The following is a 22,615-nucleotide window of genomic DNA, read 5'->3' on the forward strand; positions in this document are numbered from 1 at the left end:
CAGCTTCCCATGCCCATGCCCAGGAGACTGGCAGAGGGTTAGCAGGACAAACTGAGTGTCCTCAAGCACTGTCTGTATTTATTTCACCCTTCTTCCCTTCTGTCTCAACAGACACAGGAACAAGGGGCTCAGGTAAAACACAAAATGGAATAAGTCACACCATTCCCTTACTCCTGCCATCCTGGATATTGGATAACTCCTTAAAAACTACATCCACCCCCACTCAAAACACAGTTCCTCTCAAAAGAATTCATCCCCTCCTCTTTATTCTGTAAGGAGGTGCTGCACAAACCCAGAGAACCTGGAGAATGAGCACTATATAGCAACCCTTCCTCCCCTACCAGCTGCCTCGGCTCCAGCTTACCCAGAGTCCTCCCTGAAGGTGTGGGAAAACATGTGCCACGTGGACTTTGGATGACAGGATAACTGTGGCCACAGAAATGGACAGACTCAACTACCTGGTTATGACACACATGACAATGACATGCACAAGCTCAGGGAGGTGGTTGGAGGGGAATCCAGAAAGGGATGAAGGGAGGAGGTGTTTGAGGTGACTCCACAAAAACATGGATTTTAGTGTTTCTGGACATAGACAGAACAGACAGCCACAACTTCCATGGTCTATGAAGCCACAGCCTCTGCAGGGCCATCCCAGTTATCCACAAGTCCCAGCCAGCCCCTCTCACTGGGGTGCAAAGCAGAGCAAAGGAACACACAGCAGCCCCTCACTGGCTGGGGCCTGGCCAGCCCACAGCACTTACACCATTCTGGAGAGCAAACATGCCACCAGGGAACTATGCAGGGTATCTTTGATTTCATTTTATTTCAATATGAATATGTAAAAATACTCATTAGAGTGATTATATGTTGTTAACAGTGCATCCAATTAGCGTGTCCTTAAACGAGTAAGGAACATCTCATCTCCTCTGGCAGCTGAAGGCTAAATAAACCCATGGATCCTGGGAGCTCTGAGCAAGGAACACTGAGAACATCAAACAGGTGGCTTGGGTCAGCAAATTCAGCAGAAATCCCACATTTTATCCATTTATCCCCCCAACCTTCCTTCAGCAGGCTATGATGGGACTCTGCCATTGCATTTCTCCCTTTATCAGAAAATATCTCAGAGATCTTTGCCAGCTTTCCCATGGATGGAGACTAAGAACTGCCTCCTGAAAATGATGTATTTCTGGGAACAGCCAAAAAAACTACACCACAGCAGCGCTGTGACACAAGAGTGCAGGGACACAAATGCCACCAAAATCACCAGAATTCCACACCAGCAGATTGAAGAGTTTCCCTCTGTGCTGTGCCCCTCTCAATTCCATTGTGCCTCCACTGATGCCCAGGGAAAAAATTGGGCAGCAGGCTTTGGGGAGAGGACAGAGCCCTGGAGTGTCATGGGATCACAGGATCAGTAAGGCTGGAAAAGACCTCAAGGACCATCAAGTTCCAGCTGTGCTCGATGCCCACCTTGTCCCCAGCCCAGAGCACTCAGTGCCACCTCCAGGGATGGGCACTCCAAACTGCACTGCTGCCCAGAGGCACTCCCATGTCCTGTCACCATCTGAGCCATGGCTGTGGGGGCAGATAACACAAGATTTTTAGGCTGGACATAAACACTCTATCCAGATACTTCACCAGGAAGTTGGCAGCTGCATAAATTTAATGGCATCTACTACTACAGCTTGTGTTCTCTTTTCCCATCCTGACTCATTCCACACTTTCTTACTGTATTTTAGAGCTTTTAAATCCTTCATCCTTTCCATTTCTGCTCCCAAATACATTTTTTCCCCCCTATTATATTTTCTTAATAAGTTTGCTCTTCTTCTCTCTTGAAACACTTAAAACATTTTGGGGTCATTTCCCCCATCACACACATCCCAATTTGGACTCCAATCTCTCTCTCCAGCACATAAGCCTATAATGGAGACCAGATGATGGGTGGATCCTGCCCTGTTGCCTGGAAGAAGCAATTAGACAGCTCTGATGTGTCCTGTCCATTCCCAGCACTGGCAGAAGGAGGGTTTCAGAATTCCTGACAGCTCGTGTCAGCAGTCCTGGCTCCTGGGCTCCAGCCCTTGTGCAAGAACACCGATAGGCATCTCAGAGTGCAGCTCTTCCCTCTCGTTCACCCCACCCACCTCCACACACAGCCAGTTTCCCAAGTGCCTTTCAAGTGGCATCACCACGGAATTCAGCCCAATTCCCTGCAGCTCTGCTGCTGAACAGCTCCAAGGCCTGATGGAAGCTCTGACATCTCATCCCAGTGACCCCAGCAAGGCCGAGCTGCCCTTGCACACATTCCCCAGGCGTGACTCCGACCCCACAGGAGCCTTGCAGCCTCTCACACTGCAAGCAGAGCTTCTAAATATTGTCAAATCATCTTGTTCATAGGTTCGTTTTTTCCAGAGATTCCTGTGAAGTTGCTCACGGCTCTTGCAAAAGTAGAATGATTATTTCCAACCAGCTGTCATTCCTTAATTAGTCAGCCTGGAGTAAGTGCTCTCCATCCCTACTGGGAGCAGCAGCGACAGCCAAGAGATAACAATGGGTCCAAGCTGGGATGTTTTGTTGCTGCCTCAGAGTTGTTAAAACCCAATTGAATCGAGTTACACTGAGCAAAGCCCCAGCCCCTATTTCCACTGACTGTAACCAGAAATGGCAGTAAAATTCACACATTGCTCCACAAGCTGGGCAAGTTTAAACGCTCATTTCCTGGAGATTTGCATCCCGCATTCCTTGCTTAGTCCCGAAGAAACTTCAGGCTTTCTTTAGTCTTTCTACTCCACAATACCTCAAGTTTCTGGGATTTCTGTGGGGTGCAGAAAACCATGGCAAAAACAGGTTCACAAGTTACTTGAAGAGAAAGAGGTTCTGACAAGCCTAATTACATCGAACTAATTCCCTTTGGAGATTATGAACAGCTTCTGAAATAGAAACAACTACGAATGATCCTCAAAGGCAAAGAAATCGTAGGTATTCTAAAACTCCATAAATCAGAGAGTCAATTACGATCCTTGGATCCCAGGTAGCAAGTGATGTTTCAAGCACAGCAGCTCCATGGCTGTGAGGGACAAAAGCACCCTGCATTTTCCTGCAGGTGAGTGGGACTTCAATGGTCCCCTCATTCAGCAGGTGCAAGAAAAGCTGCACTTTTCCAGCAGAAATCCACCAAACCTGGCTGCTCCAGATTTCCAGCAGGCTGCTCTCAGCCTGGGTCTGCAGCAGGCTCCAGGAGCTGGGAGTGCCTTGAGTCACTCTAATTGCCTGGGCAGGGGAACAGCCCAGGGTAGCTTTGTTCTTAACCCACTTGGAGCTCCAGTATCGGGAGAGCAATTATGGAAGTGATAGCAGGAAATCCTGGGAACTGGGGCAGGACACACGAGTTTCAGCACTGAGCCAGGCTCACAACACTGCTAAGTTTCTCTGATGATCAAGTTTGCCCTGACAAAAAAAGGATTCACAGGATACAGAGGATGGATGGGCAAAACAAGACAAGAGCTGTGCTACCTTGGAAAAAAGAAGACAGTCTTATGTTTGAGCTTCAATGAAAGGAAAATGAAAGGAAGTAAGAACCTCTATGTCCCACTGCCCTTGAAACTACACCAGTAATTCTCATCTCAGTTAAAGACCCAGCTAAGTCTTCAACAGTCCCCAAGATTCCCACTCTCTGGAAAAAAACACCAGGAAATTTCAGTTAAGGTTACAAAGTAAGCAACACCAATTAAAACAATTCAGCTAAACATGTTCTGATGCCCCTTAACAAATCACATCTGACTTCAAAGGAGCTGAAGAGCCAACACAAAATAGCTAATACATACATGGATACCTCGGAGTCAAAACTGCAGGTGGAGCACACCGAGCTGGAGCTTCAGTCCCCTCCTGAAGCCAGCTCTGCCACACAGGGACTGCTGGAGATCGTGGCACACATTTCCCAGGGAAAGTGAGGAATCTGCCATCCTCTGGGACAGCTGGAGCCAGCAGAAGGGAGGGAGCTGGGCAGCCATCTGCCCCAGCTCAAAGTGATGAGCACGTGCCCCTCGTGCCTTCCTGCTTTTAACAGAGCCAAGAACTGCCGAGTGCTGCAGAACATTTCCACAGGGATGCGAGCCTCTCCTTGGGAGAAATGGGCAGCATTTGCTAACCCAGGAACCTGCTAAAGAATGTTTATTAACAACATCTTGACACTTGATCAGAGATAAGAGGAGGTTTTCCTCTTTTAACTGTGGAGAGGCTCTTAGCAAAAATGTCCTCTGGCACAAATATGAAATTAATTTGGAGAACTCTCACCTAGACTGCACAAGATGGGAACCAGCCCCTCTCACAGCAAGGACCAAATCCCTTCCTTCTAACCCTCCTCAAGATCTGTCTGTGAAGAAATGCAAAAATGCTGATGTCCCCAGGTTCCATTGGCCTCCCTGGCCCCCAGGGACAGCTGGCTGCCCACCAAACATAAAGGTTCTCTCTGCTGACCATGGCCATGTCTGTATTTGATGTCTGTATTAGTAACTGCTTGTTTCAGCTTAAACTAAACTATTTATGTAAGCACTGGGGATCTGCACGAATCAAGCTGAACATGCTTCAATTCTTACCTAGCTCGCTGCTCTCCCAGTTGCCAGGTTTTATTTTAGTGCAGCTATTGCTGGAAGTTCAAACAAAAATATACTTAAAATACTTAAAGAGTCTACCAAGAGCCAACAGCTGAAGGCAAAATTAGAAAAAAACCCTCATAACTGAAAATAGGGCATCAATTTTTATTTGGCTTCTGACTAACCACCAAAAAGTTTAAAGGAAGACATGCTGAATTCAGCACCACAGTTCCCCAGTTTGTGTTCCAAGCTGCTACAAACTCTAAAGTTTGACCACAAGTTATAGATGGTAAGTTTATAAAAGATACCTAATGCTCCTCCATACCCCAGTTTGACACCTCACAAGGGTTTGTTTGGCAGGTTTTGGCCAGAGCAATAAATTCCCCAAAACTAGAATTGCTTGCTCTTGCCTCTGCTCAGAGAAGGAAAATCTCAAACCATTCCTCACCTAAATGTTCCAGAACAGTTTTTTCTACAGGTTCTAAAGACTACAAGCAGTCACTGAGCAGTTCACTCTGCTGAATCACCAATACTTTGATGATTGGCACTTAGTACCACTATTTTAACTTTGTTTCAAGAGTATCAGTCCTCACCTTAAACTCATTACAAATTAACTTGCTGATATTGTGTTTGTGCATATATATATATATATATATATATACACACAAAACTGTATCTCTGAGTATTCAGTATGTCTGCCTTCACACAGAACTAGTAAAATCATGTGAACAATCCCTCTCCATGTTTCTTGTCAGCTCTCCCTTCAGCTCCTGGAAGGCCAGAATTCCATCTCCTTGGAGCGTTCTCTTCCCCAGGCTGAACAATCTGAGTTTCCTCAGCCTTTCCTCATGGGAGAAGTGCCTGATCCCTCTGATCACCCTGGTGGCCCTCAGAAGTCAGGTCAGCATGGCTGTGCCCAGAGTCACACCACATAACTTGTTTTTAAACTGAAGTTACACATGAAGATGCTCAGCAGCTCAGGATTACCCTTCTGATCCAGTTCCATGAAACACTAAGCAAGAACTCCAGCTGCAGCAGTGAGCCTTTGCTGATGGCACATCCTTTTACCAGGCAGCTTTGTGCCCAAACTGCAGCCTGAGCCTGCCTGGCAGGGCAGGAATTCAGTCCCTACCCCACACAGGACCACAGCTGATGGAGAACCAACAACAGCAACATCATTCTGGGCCTTTTACAGCTTCTCAAATAACGTATTACATGTTCTCAGAAAGATTTACATCAAAAATACTCACTGACTGACTGCTAGTTCAATTTAGGTTGTCATAAGAAACAGAACAATTGCACTTGTGTCCAAGTTCAGAGCTGTTTTTCAGCAGGCCTCCATTTCCACACAGCAAGCTGATGTCATCAGAAAAACAACGTAATTACTGCAATCCCAGGAGACATCCAGTGGGGGTTTGGTTTGGTTTTGCTGGGTTTTCAATATGCAGTAACTGGACAGTTCTTAAGGGCAGCCTTACCTCAACAGGTACTGCAGAATGACATTAACAACACCCTCCTTGCTGAACTGCTTCAAAGACACCCTAAACTCTCATTTAATGCTTGGAGTAAAGAGTCAGTAACCCAAACCTGCCCTTACCCATGCTATAAAAACACCTCGTATTTACAAGGACAATGAGCAGGGAATTGTGTAATTGTACCAATTTGATGACTCATCCCTGCACCACTCCAGCACCAAAGCAAGGCCTGCAAAACTCAAATCCTGCAAACCCTTGAGCTGGATGGAAAAGCAAACACACAGAGAAACCACTCTGTGCACTGCCCCTCAGACACACAGCACCACTGATGCAGGACCAGGAGAAATGGCAAAAGCAGCTGGCACTTCAGGCCAGGGCTGGGGCTACGTTAAGGTGCCCCCATGCTCAGCTTGTGCTGCCAGGGGGAAACTTTCTATCAAGAATAATAACAATAACAATAATAACTGTAATACTCTCCCAGCTTGTGCAAGAGCAATAAGAGCAGCCAGCAAAGCCTCACCTGAGTCTCACCCCTATGAAAACTGGATTCATTTTCCCACCCCTGCCCAGCCCAACAGGAGCTTTAATTCCACCTTCTGCCTGCAAGTGGTGTTTGTTTTCCAGGTGTCTCAGTTTGTGCCTTTCACTGTCCAGTCACTCAGCCTTCCTTGGCAGACACTGCTGTGTGCAATAATCCCAATCCACACTCCTGCCAGAGCAGCAAAATCTCAATACTCAAATTGTGTATCAAAGCATCAAGCTTATCACTGATATCACTGCTAACACTTGCAGTCACTTGCCTAAAACATCTCTCAATTAACTTTCACTACTCTAGAGGCCAAATACCTGAAAAGAAAAATCCTTACTGCCTGTGAATAACCTTTTTTAACAGCAAAATGTTTAAACCAGAAACATGGCCCGGACAAACTGGCTGTAGAAAGGTACACAGATGTCAGGATCAAGGTACTGGTTTGCTTTTTCAACTGATTTTTTTAAGTTATGAGAAGTTACCACAAGTTCTCAGCTACAATTAGTAGCAGTAGTTTTGCATTAACGGTTCATCTGTTTTTCACATAAATTCATTTAGGCAGAATCTGCACTTTTAATCTTAATTCATCCCAAAGTAGAGGAGTTTTTCCTCTGTACTTTTAAGACTCAGGTCAAACTTCACACCATGTTATTTACACAGTGAACTCACTGAAAGTTCTGAAGGAAAAGCAGAGCCTAAGTTTTCAAAGCTTTGCCTACACCACGTTACACACTTGTTCAGAACATCTGCACCTACAACTGTATTGAAAGCTACTCTAAATAACTGGATTTTGTTAGGCACTCAGGAAGATTAGGTATGTCAGGCTTTCGGAATGGTTTTATTTTTTGTTATACTGAAAACACTAAGTCATATTTACTACCTTAGAAGCTGTATCAATGTCTAGTAAAGAGCCCCTTTAGCTTTTATTTCTTGTATTAAAAAAGCATCCAAAAATGAAAACTTGAAGGGAAAATACTGGGTCGAGATGATCATCCCTTTTCTTCCTTTTAGAACAGATGCAAAGAGACCTCTTCAGATCCACTCATCTCATCATTTACAGGACTTGTAAAAGGAAAACAAACTATTTAAAGTTGCATTTCAGTGCTGACTGCTCAGATTAGCACATCTGACCGAGGGTTGAGCACAGAGCAGCAGCTGAATTCCACTCCAGAGGCAGCTGAGGCATCCCTGCAACACCCAACTGCTCCATCAGCACTGCTGCTGCACAGCCCAGAACCTGCCCCATCCTTTCCTACAAGCTCTGCCATTCCCAAGGAGCATCCTTTCCAAAATCCCAGGGGCTGTGGGACACCCCCCAGCCAGGTCAAGGCAAAATCAAATTCCAAAAGCTCCAAAAGGTTTTTCTCTGCGCCACATTCATGGGTAAACAAGGCAGAAGACAGCACTCTGCCCCACAATTAATAAGTGTTAACAGTATTCCAGATTAAAGGTAGGATAAGTAACATCTGGGAAGCAAATTTCAGGCTAAGCTAGTAATTAGATCAGTTCAAATTCATCAAAAATAAATTAGCCTCTGTTAAGATTAACTACACATTTGCAACTTGGCTGCCTGGTGCAAAGTTAAAATACTTCAAAGGTTATTCCTGGTTTCCCAGAGGGAATTTAGGTTCAGATCTCTCCTGCTGTTTCCACATTAAACCAAAGGGAGTTATCTCAAATTGCCAGCCCAAAGCACAACCCTGAGAGGCTGGAAGAGCTGTGAGAGGGACGGGACACTCAAGGGCCTCAGACTCTGCAAAACTTTATGAAGGTTTTGAACAGGCTTCTATACAAACTTTTACAGTAAAAGCTACACAAAGGCTACTCAAAGCCACCAAACAGTCTGAAATACTAAACCTGCAGTAACCCTCGATTATTCATCTTTTGCAAAGCAGAAGGTATTTGCACACAAAAGAAATACAGAAAAAGCAGCCACCACAATCAAAATTCAGTAAAACTGCAGCCTAGAACCAGTGAGCCACTCCAAGGAAGAATCCTGTCCTGTTTGAAGTTCACTTGTTTCCTCTGGAGATGTATGGCACTGTATTCCAGACTTGGCAGCTCATGAAAGTGTATCAATCTTCACAACTCCTCAGGAAATTCTAATCACTCACTAATTGTCTGAAACACAAGCTTTTGTTTATGCACAAGTTCAGTATGGGTTTGGAACTATCCAAGCAGCCCAGAACCTGGAGAAAATCTTACCTCCAAGAGAGCTGCAGCCTAACTACAGCTAAAGGAAAATACCTTCAGTAATACAAGATGTAAAAAAATACTCAAATAATTTTTTTGGAATATCCACCCAGCCTTGCCTGGGGTTAGGCAGACACTCTGCACCAGAGTGCTGATTTTATCTGGCTATTCAAAGGCATGTGCAATTGCATAACTTAGATTTCACATGATTTATATAATGGATGGAAAATGTTCCTAACCTGGAAGGTCAGCACCACTTCCCTCTACAACTTCAAGATCCAGCTGATGAATACAAAAGCACCTCACTGTAAGACTCTACAGAACAGGATTTGAGAACAGCAGGAACACTTGCCCCACATCTCAGGTTATTTTCCATCCTGATGTCACAGCACAGCTCACACAAGGTGTGAGAGGAAGGTGGCAGAGCTGTGGCACAGGGCAAAGCAAGGCAGGACCAGCTGAGACCCCGTGCACTGCAGCCCCAGTGCTGTGCCCATGGCAGTGCCAGCAGCGTCCCCTCCCCATGGGGGTGGCACCAAGGAAGAAAAGCTGTTGGCCCTGGCTTCTGAACCCAGGGCCAGCCGCAGAGAGTCCCAGCTCTGCTGCCTGGGGCCTGACCCACCATCTGAAGGGGCTTTGGGAAGGGTAACTCTGGAGTCAGCAAGGCTGAAATAGAACTTCACAGATACTGCAGGACCACACAAATCAGTTATAGCATTGGTACTCGAGGGCAACAACATCATCTCAAACTTCTCAGGAATCCCAAATCCAGTTGGGAGCAGTGGGAGACCATCCTGCACCACAAAGCCAAGCCTTTCCACAGTGGGGCTTTGCAAACAGGACTATTTTGCCACAGAAATATTACACAGAGGAGTAAAAAGCTCAATTTGTAGTTCCTTCTTTCTCTGCTATAGCACTTCCTCCAGCCATGCCAGAGGGGGATTGGTACAATTTGCTCAATCCCCTGCTGTGTCTGGAGTACTCCTGACTGAGGCCTCCCTTGATGTATTTGGATTCTCCCACCATTCCAAAGGATCACCATAAACCAACCACCAATGTGCAGACTCTTACACGTCAATCTTGAAGGCCCACGAAATAACTCATCAGATGCAGATCCTGGAGGCTCAGGGAAAGCTGGGAAGGGGCAGCCTGCTAAGCACCCAGGAGTCTGTCCTGGCAAGGATAAGTGTCCCTTTGATGGTGACTCAGAGTGGCACCATCAGTATCAGCGAAACCATCAACCCTGGTACCCACACAGCTGCTCAACTCCCCTGAGAAAGGGACCTACCCTCCTGCCAGGGGGGTCTGAGGAGGAGTCTGCAGGGCAAAGACACTGCACAAATATAGTTTCAACCTTGGTGGGAAATATTTGGTTATGTATTTCTGTTTCCTAAAAAATTCCTCTGTGGGAAAGAGACAACACCTGCAAGGAAGAGGACTGACACACCCAGAACAGACTGCCTTGTATCTCCTGCTCTCCTCGGGCAGACTTCCCTCCTCCATCCCTCCCAGCACGAGCATGGCACTGCCAGAAGGCAGGCAGGGAGCAAGACACGTTTCCTAACACATTTCTTTCCACCGTAACAGGATCAGAGAGAGAAAAAATCCTCTCTTCCACAGGAGGCTGAGAAAGCATCAACACGAGGCCGTGGCTAACAGCATCCCTTCTGCAGAGGCTTCCAAAAAGCCCTCAGCAATGACAGCTCCTGCCCACCACTTGTGAAACCTCTCAGGCTTCGTGGGACTGTGCTGTGCTTTCTGAGGGACACGATTAATGTCTGACACTGCACTCGCTGCTGCAGCTCTCAGCAACAGGCACCAGATTTACCGATTTGTCCAGTGCCCTGTGGTGATCCATGAATTCAGCATGGAGAACCTGCCTCCACAGGAACATCTCCTGCCCAGTGTGGACAGATTGGGACCTCTGAACAGAACAGGAGAGGAACACTAACAAAAGGCGGGCCAGCGAGGAGGTAAGGCCCAAAGGAGAAAGGACTGGATATCTAAGATCCCATGACTTTTGCTGTATTCAGAGCCCTTCCCGCAGCAGAAGCTTAGTGATGTATCCCAGAGGGACTCACATCACCATTCTGCCTCATCTGGCTCACAAAGACCAGTGATTAAGTCAATTACTGGCTCCTAAATACCAATAACTTCTGGAGAGAAGACCACGATGAGAGAACTGCCCACCAAGAGGAGGAGGCTCCTGAAAGGGGTCACTCTTCTGTTCAAGCCCACTTGGCAGCCTGGGGACGAAGTGTATGACCTTTAGTGCTCTCCAAAAACCACTGAAAACAACAAAGTCCAAAAAAAGCACTCGTGTATATCAGGTTGGTTGTAGCAGCAAAACTCCTTCCCCATGAGCAGAAAGGTCAGTGCTTGGCAACACCCAAATGGTGCCAGCCAAGGGAGGCCACCACAGGTGACCCCAACCTGACACGTGGTTTCACGGGCTGCTCCCTGCCTCTGCTGAGCACAGGGAATACAGCTGGAATCCTCAGCAGGAGCCACAGCCAGCTCCAAGTGATAGATGCACGTCATGTCCCAGGCAAATCAGGAACCAAAACCCACAGATATTTACTCCATTTTGCTGCTTCTCACACATCAGGGACACATTTCTGCTCCTCAGCTGGGGAAAGCAAAGAGCAGAGCTCTGGCTCAGAGCTCAGTCCTGGAATTTACTCACAATCACTTCCACTTCCAAACAAACACTGGGAACTGACCCAAGACAGAGAAGGTCCCTTCCTACCCCTAGGAATGAACAGGCTCAGTTGAAAACTGAAGTCATAAAGCCCAAAGCACTCAGATACACGAAGGACACCAGAGAAGTGCTTAGCAAAATCCTTCCCTTTGGATGAAAAATCATGCTTGGAAAAAGTAATCCCTGCATTTCACATTTCCTCATCCTCCTGGTGTCTGGATCCAGCACCAAGCCATGGCTGGCCACACCACAAGAAGCTGCTGTGACTGTAAGAGGTGCCCAGACTGCATCCAGAGTGCTCATCCCAATTCAGGCACTCCAGAGGAAACAGGCTGGGATACAGTGGAGACAACCAGGATGACCAAGCACCGAAGCACCAGGGGAATACAATGAAATGGATTTGCAAATATAACATTTGCAAAATACCTGCAGTATGTGCAACTGCCACCAAACTGAGCTGTCAGATCAGGCCTCAAAATCTCTAACACCCACACTGAGAACTAAAAAAAAAGTTATTACAAGAAACTGCTGAAAACAAACCCCAAGCTGGTGTTACTTTTCACTGAGAGGAGACTCCAGCCAGAAGGAACAATGCTGGAAAGCACCACTGATTACCAGAGGGAAAACTGGCCATTTTAACCTCGGATTTAGGGACTGGGGAATCCAGGCCATCCCCTTGCCCACACTGCCCCTAGACCCACCATGGGTAGCTTTAATTGCTTCTACACTGCTGGCCTTGGTTTGAAAGTTCTGTGTCTCTGTGTTTGAACACAGGGAACAAGCACAAATATTTCAGATATTGGAGAGAACATTCTGTTCCTTTAAAGAAAATGAATCAAATATGTATTTCTTTTTAATGGATCTGTTGGACTGTTTCCAAAATGAAATGGTAACACTTCCACTGTTTTGAGGCAAAATACCAGAAAACATGTCAGAGGTATTTGTAAATTACTTCAGACCTAGCAGAAGCAGCAAAGCAGTTGTCTGGTTATGACAACTCATTTCAACAGCTGCAGAGAATAACATTTCCAAAGGGACGCAGGCTCCAGAGCGACAGGCCACTCATCATTTCCCATTTGTGATTTCATGCTCTGGAGGAGAAAGTTTGAGCAAAGCCCATCTCTGGCACTCACTGTGGTTTTATGAAAACTGCATCATGTCTGTGCCTGAATTTGTACTGGGAAAAGAGGATGAAAAAGTTTTCATGTTCAATTCTTAGCTTTCAACCAGAAGTTTTTCCAACCACACTTTCTGTTGTTGTGCTTCCCTCTGGTATCAGAATAGAAACATCAACAGAAGCTCAGAATTAGTAAAGAAAAACAAACATAAGCTTAAGCAAGTTAATGCTAAATTGTGACATCAGTAAACAGAAAGATAAACTTCCTTCTGGAAACTTCTGTGTTTAAACTGAAAGAAGGGAATTTTTGTTAGCTACCCAGCCCAGAGCACTGAGTGCCACTTCCAGGGACAGGGACTCCATGCAAAGGAAAATGCAGACCCAGGAGCACCTGTGGAGCTGAGCATCCCTCTGGGCAGAAGCCAAGGCCAGGAAAGCCAGGGGTGCTATCCCTGCACTCCGGAGAACTGAGAGGAGTCAGGGAAGACTCAAGCCTGAGAAAGCCACTGCAGGAAGGTTAAGATCTGGCCTGTGGAGAAACAAGCTGACATCTCCCACTGGCAGCTCAAGAAGGGAGACGTTTCTTGTTCCTGCAGTGAACGAACTCTGCTAAAGATTCCAGGCCACGCAGCCCATGTGGGAACACACAGGAAAAGAGGAGCAGGGCACTATGTGCCATTAAGCGGAAAACTTCAAGAACAGATTGGAAAAGTGTAGGAAAGAACCTTTTCTAAGAACCCCAAAGACGTTGGGAGGGTGTAAATAAGCATGACAAAACCTAAGTGGAGTTTCAGAAGACAGATAAAATTATTTTTTTTAAAAACAGAAGTGGAAGAGTGGAAGAAAAGTGTAACTGAAGACAGGGAAGAAACTTGGTGGGGCAGTATTTGGTTACTGGATTAATTTCATTATATCTCTCTAATAATTCATTTCCCAAGACTTATTTCATCACCTCCTACATTATGCAATAATTCAAAGTGATGCCTGGGCTCTGATCTTCTGCTGCTTAATGAGCAGTGCTCACTTCACACTGGAGATGTTTACTCACAGAGCCCAGAACCCTGCCTGTCTCTGTCTGGCAGCCCTGCTGGAGCCATTTCCCAAACCAGCACCACAAAACCCACTCCAAACCCTGCCGTGCTCCAAGGATGAAGCATGGAAGGTGCTGTCTCCACAGGGTTGCATCACACACCTGCCAACAGAACCAGTTTCTCTAAACACCTAAAGAAGAGTTTTGGTTTTAATCTTGCAGAGAAATCCAAATCAAAGCAAATGAAAACAGGAGCTATTGGATACCTGCGTGTTCATGTACAAAAACCTCATTAAAGGTAACTAAGCAGTTAAAACTAAGGCCTTGCAGCAGTTTCAAGTATTATGAACTGGCATTTAATAGGTACTTCTCCATGCAACAGAAACAAGTGTTACGTGTCAGGGACTTTATTTCCTAATAATATCAATTAAACCAAAAGCCAGATTAGATGAGAGCAAACCTCAAGTACCACAAATAGGAATAAATATTTTTTAATAAATTACCTGCTTCTCTTCTGCATTCACTAACAGCTCACAGAATGCAGAAAGCAAGTATTTCTCCAGTAAACTGCAGGCACTATGGAAGTATTTTACTGGATGAGGAGAAGCACAGAATACACACCCAGACTGAGAGGAACACCTCCCCCAATCCATGGGCAGAGGGGATTTGCTGAAATGCTACAGCTTGATTTTAAACAGCCTTGTTAGGGTTTGATGGTTGCTAACATCATTGTTAACAATCCCTGCTTTCCTCCTTTACGTGGATGGCAGGTGACTGCTGAAGCCCAGGGGTTTGAAAAAGCCCCAGCACTGAGTAAGAGCTTCCTGGAGAGGTTCTCCAAGGCTCCAGAGTGAAGGCTGCTCTTCCCCCTTTCTGGCCTGTCCACTGGTTCCTCTACGCACACCACACACAACAGACACAGCCCCAGATCACATCTGTCAACCACCCAGGAGCTTCTGGACTTCCCTTCCAGCACTTTCTATTAATCATTTCACCCTAAGTGAATGTGTGCTACTGAACCAAGAACTCCTGCTATCTGTGCCCCACCTGATTTCTATGTGGGCTTAGAGTTCAGCAAACAATGAAGGGCAAGTCACAGTGCCAAAAATAATAAATGGGGAAAGCAGCTGGTGCCACTTTTGCTTCCAAGTTCCCCTTCAGGCATCACTGAGTCACACACCCAAAAAGAGAACTTTTTTTAAAAAATAATCCTTCACAGACACTTCCAAAAGTCTCAAAGCCTCTTCTGTTGCAGCTCTACAAAAACAATCCAACCTTAATAAAAAGAAAAGAGCCTTTATTTTGGTACAATATTTCACTGAACCATGGAATATCCTCAGCTAGAAGGGACCCACAAGGATCACCAAAGTCCAACCACTGGCCCTGCAGATACCCCAACAATCCCACCATGTTGAAATCACAAGTAGCTGCCAAGTATTGCCAAGACAGACACCAAACCTCTGGGACTCTGCCCTGGCATGACTTAGGCATTCTTCTATAAGCATTATTTGGCCATGAAACTGTTCATTTCTATAAAACTGAATTATCCATCTATGAGTTTGTCTTGGACATGAGTTTTTGTCCTTTCTTTGAATACTGTTTCAATGTTGGAAATATAAAGTGTTCAAGTGGAAAAACAGATTTGTATTTTAACAAAAATTTCAAAGGAATTTCTGGTTCTGAAATTCAATTTGCTGAATTTCAAGTGGCCACATTTTGCAGGTGAGAGGAGAGGTTTTGAAATAACTGATTACTCTCTAAGGTAAGACACTGATGTTCTCCAGTGGCTGACCTCAAATGGAGTGACACACAAAACTCAATTGTTCATTTTCATTCACAAAAAAGCAATTTCTTTTAAGTACCCATTTTATACACATGAAAGAGCGAACCACTGAATGTTACCAAACAGACCAATGTTAAATAATCCTTGTGTTCTGCTAAAAAATGTTACATTGAGAAACACTTTGGGAAGTGCCACACAGTTGCTACACATATTCAGCATTTTCTTTCCAAGGTAAATACCCTGGGAATTCCAAATTGTTAACTGGTCCCAAAAGCTCCCTTTTCATCATTTTCAATCCCTCACGAACCAATGAAGCAGCAATTCCCCATCTATAAATTATGCAGGCTCAGCTCCAACAGCTTACTAGAAGAAAAACAACAGAGAACTTGGGATTTAGTAGTTTTCTATGCAGACCAACACCCCCCCCCACCCCCCCATCCCTTGTTCTTTCCTTCTTTAAAGTTAAAAAACTGAGTTAACAGGGCAACCCAAAGACCCCAGGGCTCCATGTTCACTATTCTGCATTCAAACATGTGCAAAGACTAAGGTAAAGCTAAACCCAGAATCACGCTTAGGAGCAAATAAAAGCTTATCCTTTCTAAATTAAATCACACAAATATCACAGGCTGGTCAGTTCATTGCAATTTAAGAGAAATGGCAAAGCTCAATATGTTATTTTTAAGTTAAACAAGAAAGCAAAATGTAGCAGGCAACATGCAGAACTATGCTACTGATATCACAACTTCAGTAAACAGGCAATAAAACACAACAGCTCATCCCCCCAGCCCTACCGCACAGAAAGCCCTTAAAGAGTCACTCCTACAATGCAGTTAAGTAGAAGATTTCAGAAAAGGATGCACAAAAAACATTTAGCAGACTTAACAATTTGATTAAACAGAGTCCTGAGAGTTTAACACAAGTTCAACAGCATAACATTTACAACAAGAAAGAAGAAAGGCACCTGGAGACATCTGACACTGGGCATGCTCTGCAGGCATCTCAGTGCGCACATGCTCTCTACCAGGTTGGAGCAGCCTAGCCACAAAGACCTTGGCACAGAACACTGCAGGGTGACAAAAAGGAAGGAAGAGAAGAAGCAGTTAGATGCCACAACAAATCACTCAAGGCAGGCAACTCATTAGAATGTTAACGTGGGTACTTATCGATGTTATTTCTACATTCATCACAGTTAGCGCCAAGGGTAAAATAACCACTGAAGATCCTGTGCAGTAATCAAGGACAAGCCACCCCTCTGGCCTGAGCTCCTTTTCCCCCTCTGCACCCTCATGGCTTTAGTGCCCAGCTGAAGGTTTTCACTGACTCCCAAGCAGCAGGAGAGTTTCAGTTCCCCCACACTGCTGCCCACAGCAGAGCTGCTGGGGCAGAGCCTCAGCCACAAACCCAGACTGGCCAAAATCCCTGCCCAGCCGTGCCCTGCACAGTCCCCCAGGGGACAGGAGGTGCCACTGGGGCAGCAGGGCTTTAGAACCCATCTGGAGGAGCTTTGGGAATTAAGGTTTGGAACTCCCCAGTGTCTCAGGTTTTTCAAAATGTGGTTCTTTATTCTGCACTGGGACAGACAACCTGACAGTGGGAGCATGTTTTAGACAGGAACCAAACTTCATTAAGCTCAAACTGCATGACCGAGTTCTGCTTAGTCAAGGAATCCTATTGAACTGGGGAGAAATGCTGGAATTATAGTTGAAGATATCCTAAAGCTGAATTATCCCCTGCTTACATTTACTACTCATCTTGCCACCCGAGCTTAGCTACTGAACTTCCCACTGCTGACACGAGAAGTTAGGAAAAGTCTGGAGATCCCTTTTATTTCTTTTCTGAAGCTGAAGAAATTTCATCCAGACAGACCCCCCAAAACTTTTGTAGCTTCCCAATATTATATCCCAGTTCATTTTAAGGACGAAGTAGTACATGCACTGGATAAAGTTAGGGAAAAGGATTAAATTCTACAAGCAGTGCACAAACCCAGCTCCAATATTTGGCACAGACTGAGCTTTCACTATTTTCCACACAGGCTTCCAATTTAGTTACAACAAACACCAAAACTTTAAAAGAAAAGCCCCATGCAGGTCAAAGCTGAGAGTGGAATAACTGGAGGTGAAGCCTCATGGGAAGCAGTTTGTGCTAGGATCAAGGAGGGGGACAGAGCTCACAGCACCTGAAGGGGTTAAAAACTCTTTTTTTGGTTTCATATCTTACGAATAAAACAAAAGACTCATCTTTTCATCTCCATGCTAAGGAGAGAAATTACAGCAAAAGCAGCACAAGAATGCCCCTAGCAGCACCAAAACACATTGAAATTCCCTCTCTTATCCAGCAGGAAGGTGCTGATTCCACAGGGATGTGCTGTGCTATGTACTTGGCATGGCAAGAGTGGGAGCATGTATCTTATGGACAGGGGTAAAAACACTCATGTTTATGTTTTATTGTATTATTCTTTCGTTAATAGTGAAACAAGTCCACAATTTTCAATTACTGGAAGGTTTTAAAATTTTATTTAATGTTTAGAGAAATGGGATTTAGCTGTAAGTCACTCCAGTATATCTGTAATTACTTTGCAGTACTTAACTGACATATCCTCACACTAACATTGGAAATTTAGTTCCCAGGACACTTCTAAGACAGTCAACCACCACAACAGGGAAACTACCTTAACTTCAACAAGACACCAAAAAACCAAAGAAGTTTTTGTATTTTCAAAAAAGATGGGATGTACTGTTAAAACACACTGATTGACGAGACACTTTTTAAGGTCTGCTTTCCAAAACAGAGTGTATAATTCAAGGAACTCCCTTTCCAATCTGTTCCATTCTTTGTTCCTATTTATTTTTTATTTAAGACAATATCTTCATGGAGGCTCTGCAACACTGAACCAGCAAAATTCAGGGTATTGCTGCAGGTGTTGATTAAAGCCCAAAAACATTTTTAAACATACAGGTCTGGTAGAAAAAAGTCACTTTGGTCATGTGACTTAATAAAAGTCATTGATAAAAAACACAGCAAAGTCCTCTCCTGAGATGTTCAGATCAGGTGTACAAAGCTGAGTGTAATGTTCATAATGAACTTACACCTGTAGGTGTTCACAAATTATAAGCTAAAAATCACTGGTTTAGAGGTTATTATGTGGCAGGTTTTACGAACTACTCCGGCTAAATAAATTGAATTTTAACTGCTTGAGAGAAAAATGGGTAACTTGAGAACATTTTTTAAAATTTAATTCAAAACGCATTAGACACCGAGACCAATTCCATGCCAAGGTCAAGCCACACAAAAACCTTTCACAGCATTATGAAACCCTGCATGAAAGGGTTTAGAAAACTCCCTGGACACTCAGCTGCAGCACTGCTATTGCACAATGCTACAAATTCAATGTTGTGTCCCACTTCACACCGAAACAGGAATGTGCAAATATTTGTGTGCTTCCCTGACATGTTACTGCTTGACCCCATCATGAATAAAAACTTAACAATATTCCAAAGGCTTCACTTTGCACTGGCCCTTCTTCCCAGGAGCCCAGGAGGTGCAGCTCTATTTAATAAAGTCTGGGAAGGGGAAAGTGCCCATGGATGACGGGCACAGAATTAAAGGAGAACGCAGAGAACAGAACTGCACAGGTTAAGGTAAGGCCAAGTGAAACTCAGATTTTAAGGAATAAGGTAATTAGCAATGCAGAGCTCTAACTGCCTCACATTCTGAGGGCTGTGGATCACCTGCAGGTTCTGTTTGCAGAGCTGAGAGGGGCTCTGAGCTCCAGGGCAAGGAGGGAACAGACACAGAAATCCTCATTCTGACCTCTTCAATGCTTTGTGCTTGTGAAGATTAGTACTGTAATTTTATTATTAGATGATTGATGTTAATTCCATACACAAAGAACTGCTTTGGTGGTCTAGCCCTAGGAATTACATTTCAAGCTTTATGTTTCAATCTTAAATCTCAAATTTAAGCAGCCTATACAAAATGCTGCATTCCCAGTGAAACCTGAAAATCCTCAGTAAAAAGGGAAGATGCTTCAATGTCTTCAGGACTCAAATGTTAAGAACTTCTTTTATTAACAGCAAAGCACACAGCAGTGTGCATCCAATAAACCAAATTTGTAGCTGGGAACTTTTAGGATGGAGGTATAAAAAACACCCTTTTGGGCCCTGAACTATGCAAAGTTTTCCTTTACTCTGGACTTTACCCAGGTTACAGCACAGCCTGGTTAAAGCAGTGTAAAATGCCCAGAAATGGTTTCTTTCAGTGCATCTGATACTGTCACACAGAAATCTGCACACTTTTGTATCCCTTAAAAAAACCTGGCCCATTAAGTTGCTCAAGCAATGCCTATAGCCTGTGCCCTGATGGAATCAGAACACCTTTGCAACCCAGGCATGGCAATATTGCAGTGTCATAATCAAGAATGACAGCATTTACATAACCCAGACTTATACTGCACATCTTATAAAATACTCAAATTATGACCTCGGACTTTTGCACTGCATTCATTTTATTTATACAAGATAATTTAGGGAATCCAAATTCATTGGTGTGTTTATAGTTTGGGAAATCCTGGTCTTAAGGCAAAAATATGCAAAAAAGGTACAACTGAATAACCTCAACCTTCACTGTGAATTTTTTTCAGGTTTTTAGCTATAAGAAACTCACATGCTACTCACCTTTGGGTTTTCTTGTTTAGTTTTTCTTTGATTTAGGCATGGACTGACACCATTGGTATTTCTTTTTTTCCATCAACATTCAATATTGATAATTTTAAGGGTAAGTGGTGCTACTGAAACCCCTTCTCCATGGCCGTGGGCTCAGTTTAATGCAGCCCAAGGAGTGCTCTGAAAGGCAGCTTGGATTTGAGGGCAGTCTGACAGTCTGGGAAAGCTTTATGCTCCCACCTCCAACTTAACGGCAAGCTCAGATCTCCTCAAAAATCAGCATAAACCACACTAAGACATGAAAAATACAAGCAGTATCACTGTTTCAAGGCCTTCAGTATTATTTTACACTGGGCAGGAACAGCAGCCAACACCAACTCCCTCCCAGTTTGCAGGCTGGGATTTCCTCCAGATCTTACCTGGTGCTTTTCCCGTTAGGGCTTCACTCAGACAGTGCCAAGCAGAGCAGTGGTGCAGCCCTGGCCTGGGAAAGTGTCCCGAGTGTGCACAGGTGGGAAAGCAGAACATCCAAGGGTCTGTGTGAACACTGTGTGGACATGCAGGGAGCAGCGCCACGAGCTCCCGCGGGGACGGCGCAGCTGCCAGGGGACGGTCCCCGCACGTCTCTGGGGGCACAGACACGAGTGCCCGGCCAAAGGAGCGCTGGGAGCGCTGCCCTGCGCAGCCAGGCTGTGCCCGGGGAGCTCCCCGTGCCCGCGGGCTCCGCACCAGCCTGCTGGAACCGGTGCCATCGCGTCACTGCCCTTCCCACGGCCAAACGCGGCCTCGCCGGCCGCGGGGATTCGGAGGGCTGCTGGAGTACCATCCACACAACACGCTCCTCTGCAGGGAGGTGCACATGTGCGTGCCACAACTGGACTCTCAGGTCAACAAAGATGTTTTAGATGTAACTTACTCTTGCATTTGTTTCTGCTCTTCCGTGAGCTACAAATGCAAAAGTGAATTTGTCAAAAATAAATACCCACAGAGTGGAAAACTCATTTTTACTTGTGAAAATTTTTTGATTATTCTTTTACTACTATCGGATCATTCTAAAAAAATAGGTAACCGACAGCTGAGTCACAGTGCCACTGGGAAAATCAATTTAGCCAAATCATTGCCATTCACAATAAAAACTGCTCAATGGGACAACCTTCCAACAGCCATTCGAGATCGGCACATAAGCTCTTGCATTTGGGGAAAAACACTAAGTGAGGAATCGGGAAATTTAAAGCAAGACAAGGGAAAAGAATTGGTCAGAGAAATTCTCCTCATTACCACAGTGATGCTCTAGATAGGACACTGAATTCACAGGAAGCTGACGGATAACGCTGTCCCACTCTGCTCCTGAAGATCAAAGTGTGTGTTTGCTACACACAGTCAATGCTACAAAAGGAATATGGGTTCAGTGGAGAGAAGATTAAATTATTTCTTTGAATAGAATAACCATCTTACTCCATTATAATTTATTCATCAGGATAAGACTCAGATGCAGCTGCTCGATTTCAAGAAGATACAAAGGACTGGGAAGAAAATCCTAAGATGTTTGCATAAGTCACTCTGAGCATTAACTGAAATAATCTCAATTTTCCAAAATACACAGCATTTAGATTAGCCCTTGCTTCCCTCATGCACCCAACTCCCGCAGCTGTGGGATACACCTTTCTGCACTAACACCCCATGTTTCACTAAAAAGGCCATTTCTAAAGCAAAACACTTTCTCCTGCAGCAGAACAGGGGCTTACACACATCTCCAGCACACAGCCAGCAGCTCAGGGCAAATCCTGAATGAGGAACACTGACACAGGAGCACTGCCAATCCCACAGGAGAAACTTGCAGGGTGTCAAACAGAGCAAAAAGTGTGGCTAACACATTAAAAGCTGTCTCAGACCTTTCTGCATTAGGTTTTTGAAGCTGAGGCCTAACAGAGCTAACAATAAATCCCGTAACAGCCAAGGCAGGGTAGAAGCACTCGACAAGTTCTGATACCTGTGGAGCCTGGGCTGCCAGGAACAAGCCCAGGATTGCCAGGCAGGGGCTGCACATGAACACTGACACAGCTCTGAGAGCTGCCCCATACCACACTCTCTGGAATGTAACATTCAAACACAGGAAAGAGCAAAGCCTCCATCCTGCTCAGCTCTACTGCTGCCTTCATAGGGCTGGCTGATGTTTCCAGAGTTAAGCAATATTAAATAACATTGAGGATCTCGATCAGCAGGAGCACTCATTTATGCTTCCTCTTTTTTTCCCTGCTCAGGGTATTTTAAATTATTTCCTCTTTTCAGTTTCATCACTGAAGATGCCAAGTTCACTTCTGCCTCCCTGGTCTCTCATTTTAGAAAAAGGCACACCCTTAACAGCAAATATTCCACAAGAAGATGTTATTTTACAGTTCTAACTCCAAAGTGAGTCTAATGGGTGTGTGGAACAAATTCAATTTGATACTAGATGAGAATGCAAGAAGTGTGTCAGTCTAAGGTTAGTATTTCCCTTAGATTCTCCCTCTGGTTTAAAGAGTCACACTAAAACAGAC

General features: G+C 44.8%; 1 protein-coding gene across 3 annotated transcripts in view; it reads right to left on the reverse strand.

Moving 5' to 3' along the window:
• FBXW11 (F-box and WD repeat domain containing 11) overlaps positions 1–22,615 on the reverse strand; it is a 54,507-nt gene that overhangs the window by 22,487 nt on the left and 9,405 nt on the right. The window contains exon 1 of one of the 3 annotated variants that reach the window (XM_005532563.3): positions 16,379–16,464. The exons of the other annotated variants lie outside the window; for them this stretch is intronic. Within the exon in view, the coding sequence (XP_005532620.1) occupies positions 16,379–16,429 (51 nt within the window). The 5' untranslated portion in view covers positions 16,430–16,464. Of the gene's footprint in view, positions 1–16,378; positions 16,465–22,615 lie in introns of those variants that run through there. 3 annotated transcript variants of the gene reach the window in all.

This window comes from Pseudopodoces humilis, chromosome 17 (genome assembly GCF_049639895.1).
Source record: "Pseudopodoces humilis isolate 2021_Gansu_Grassland_sample_001 chromosome 17, ASM4963989v1, whole genome shotgun sequence".
NCBI classification, from domain to species: domain Eukaryota; kingdom Metazoa; phylum Chordata; class Aves; order Passeriformes; family Paridae; genus Pseudopodoces; species Pseudopodoces humilis.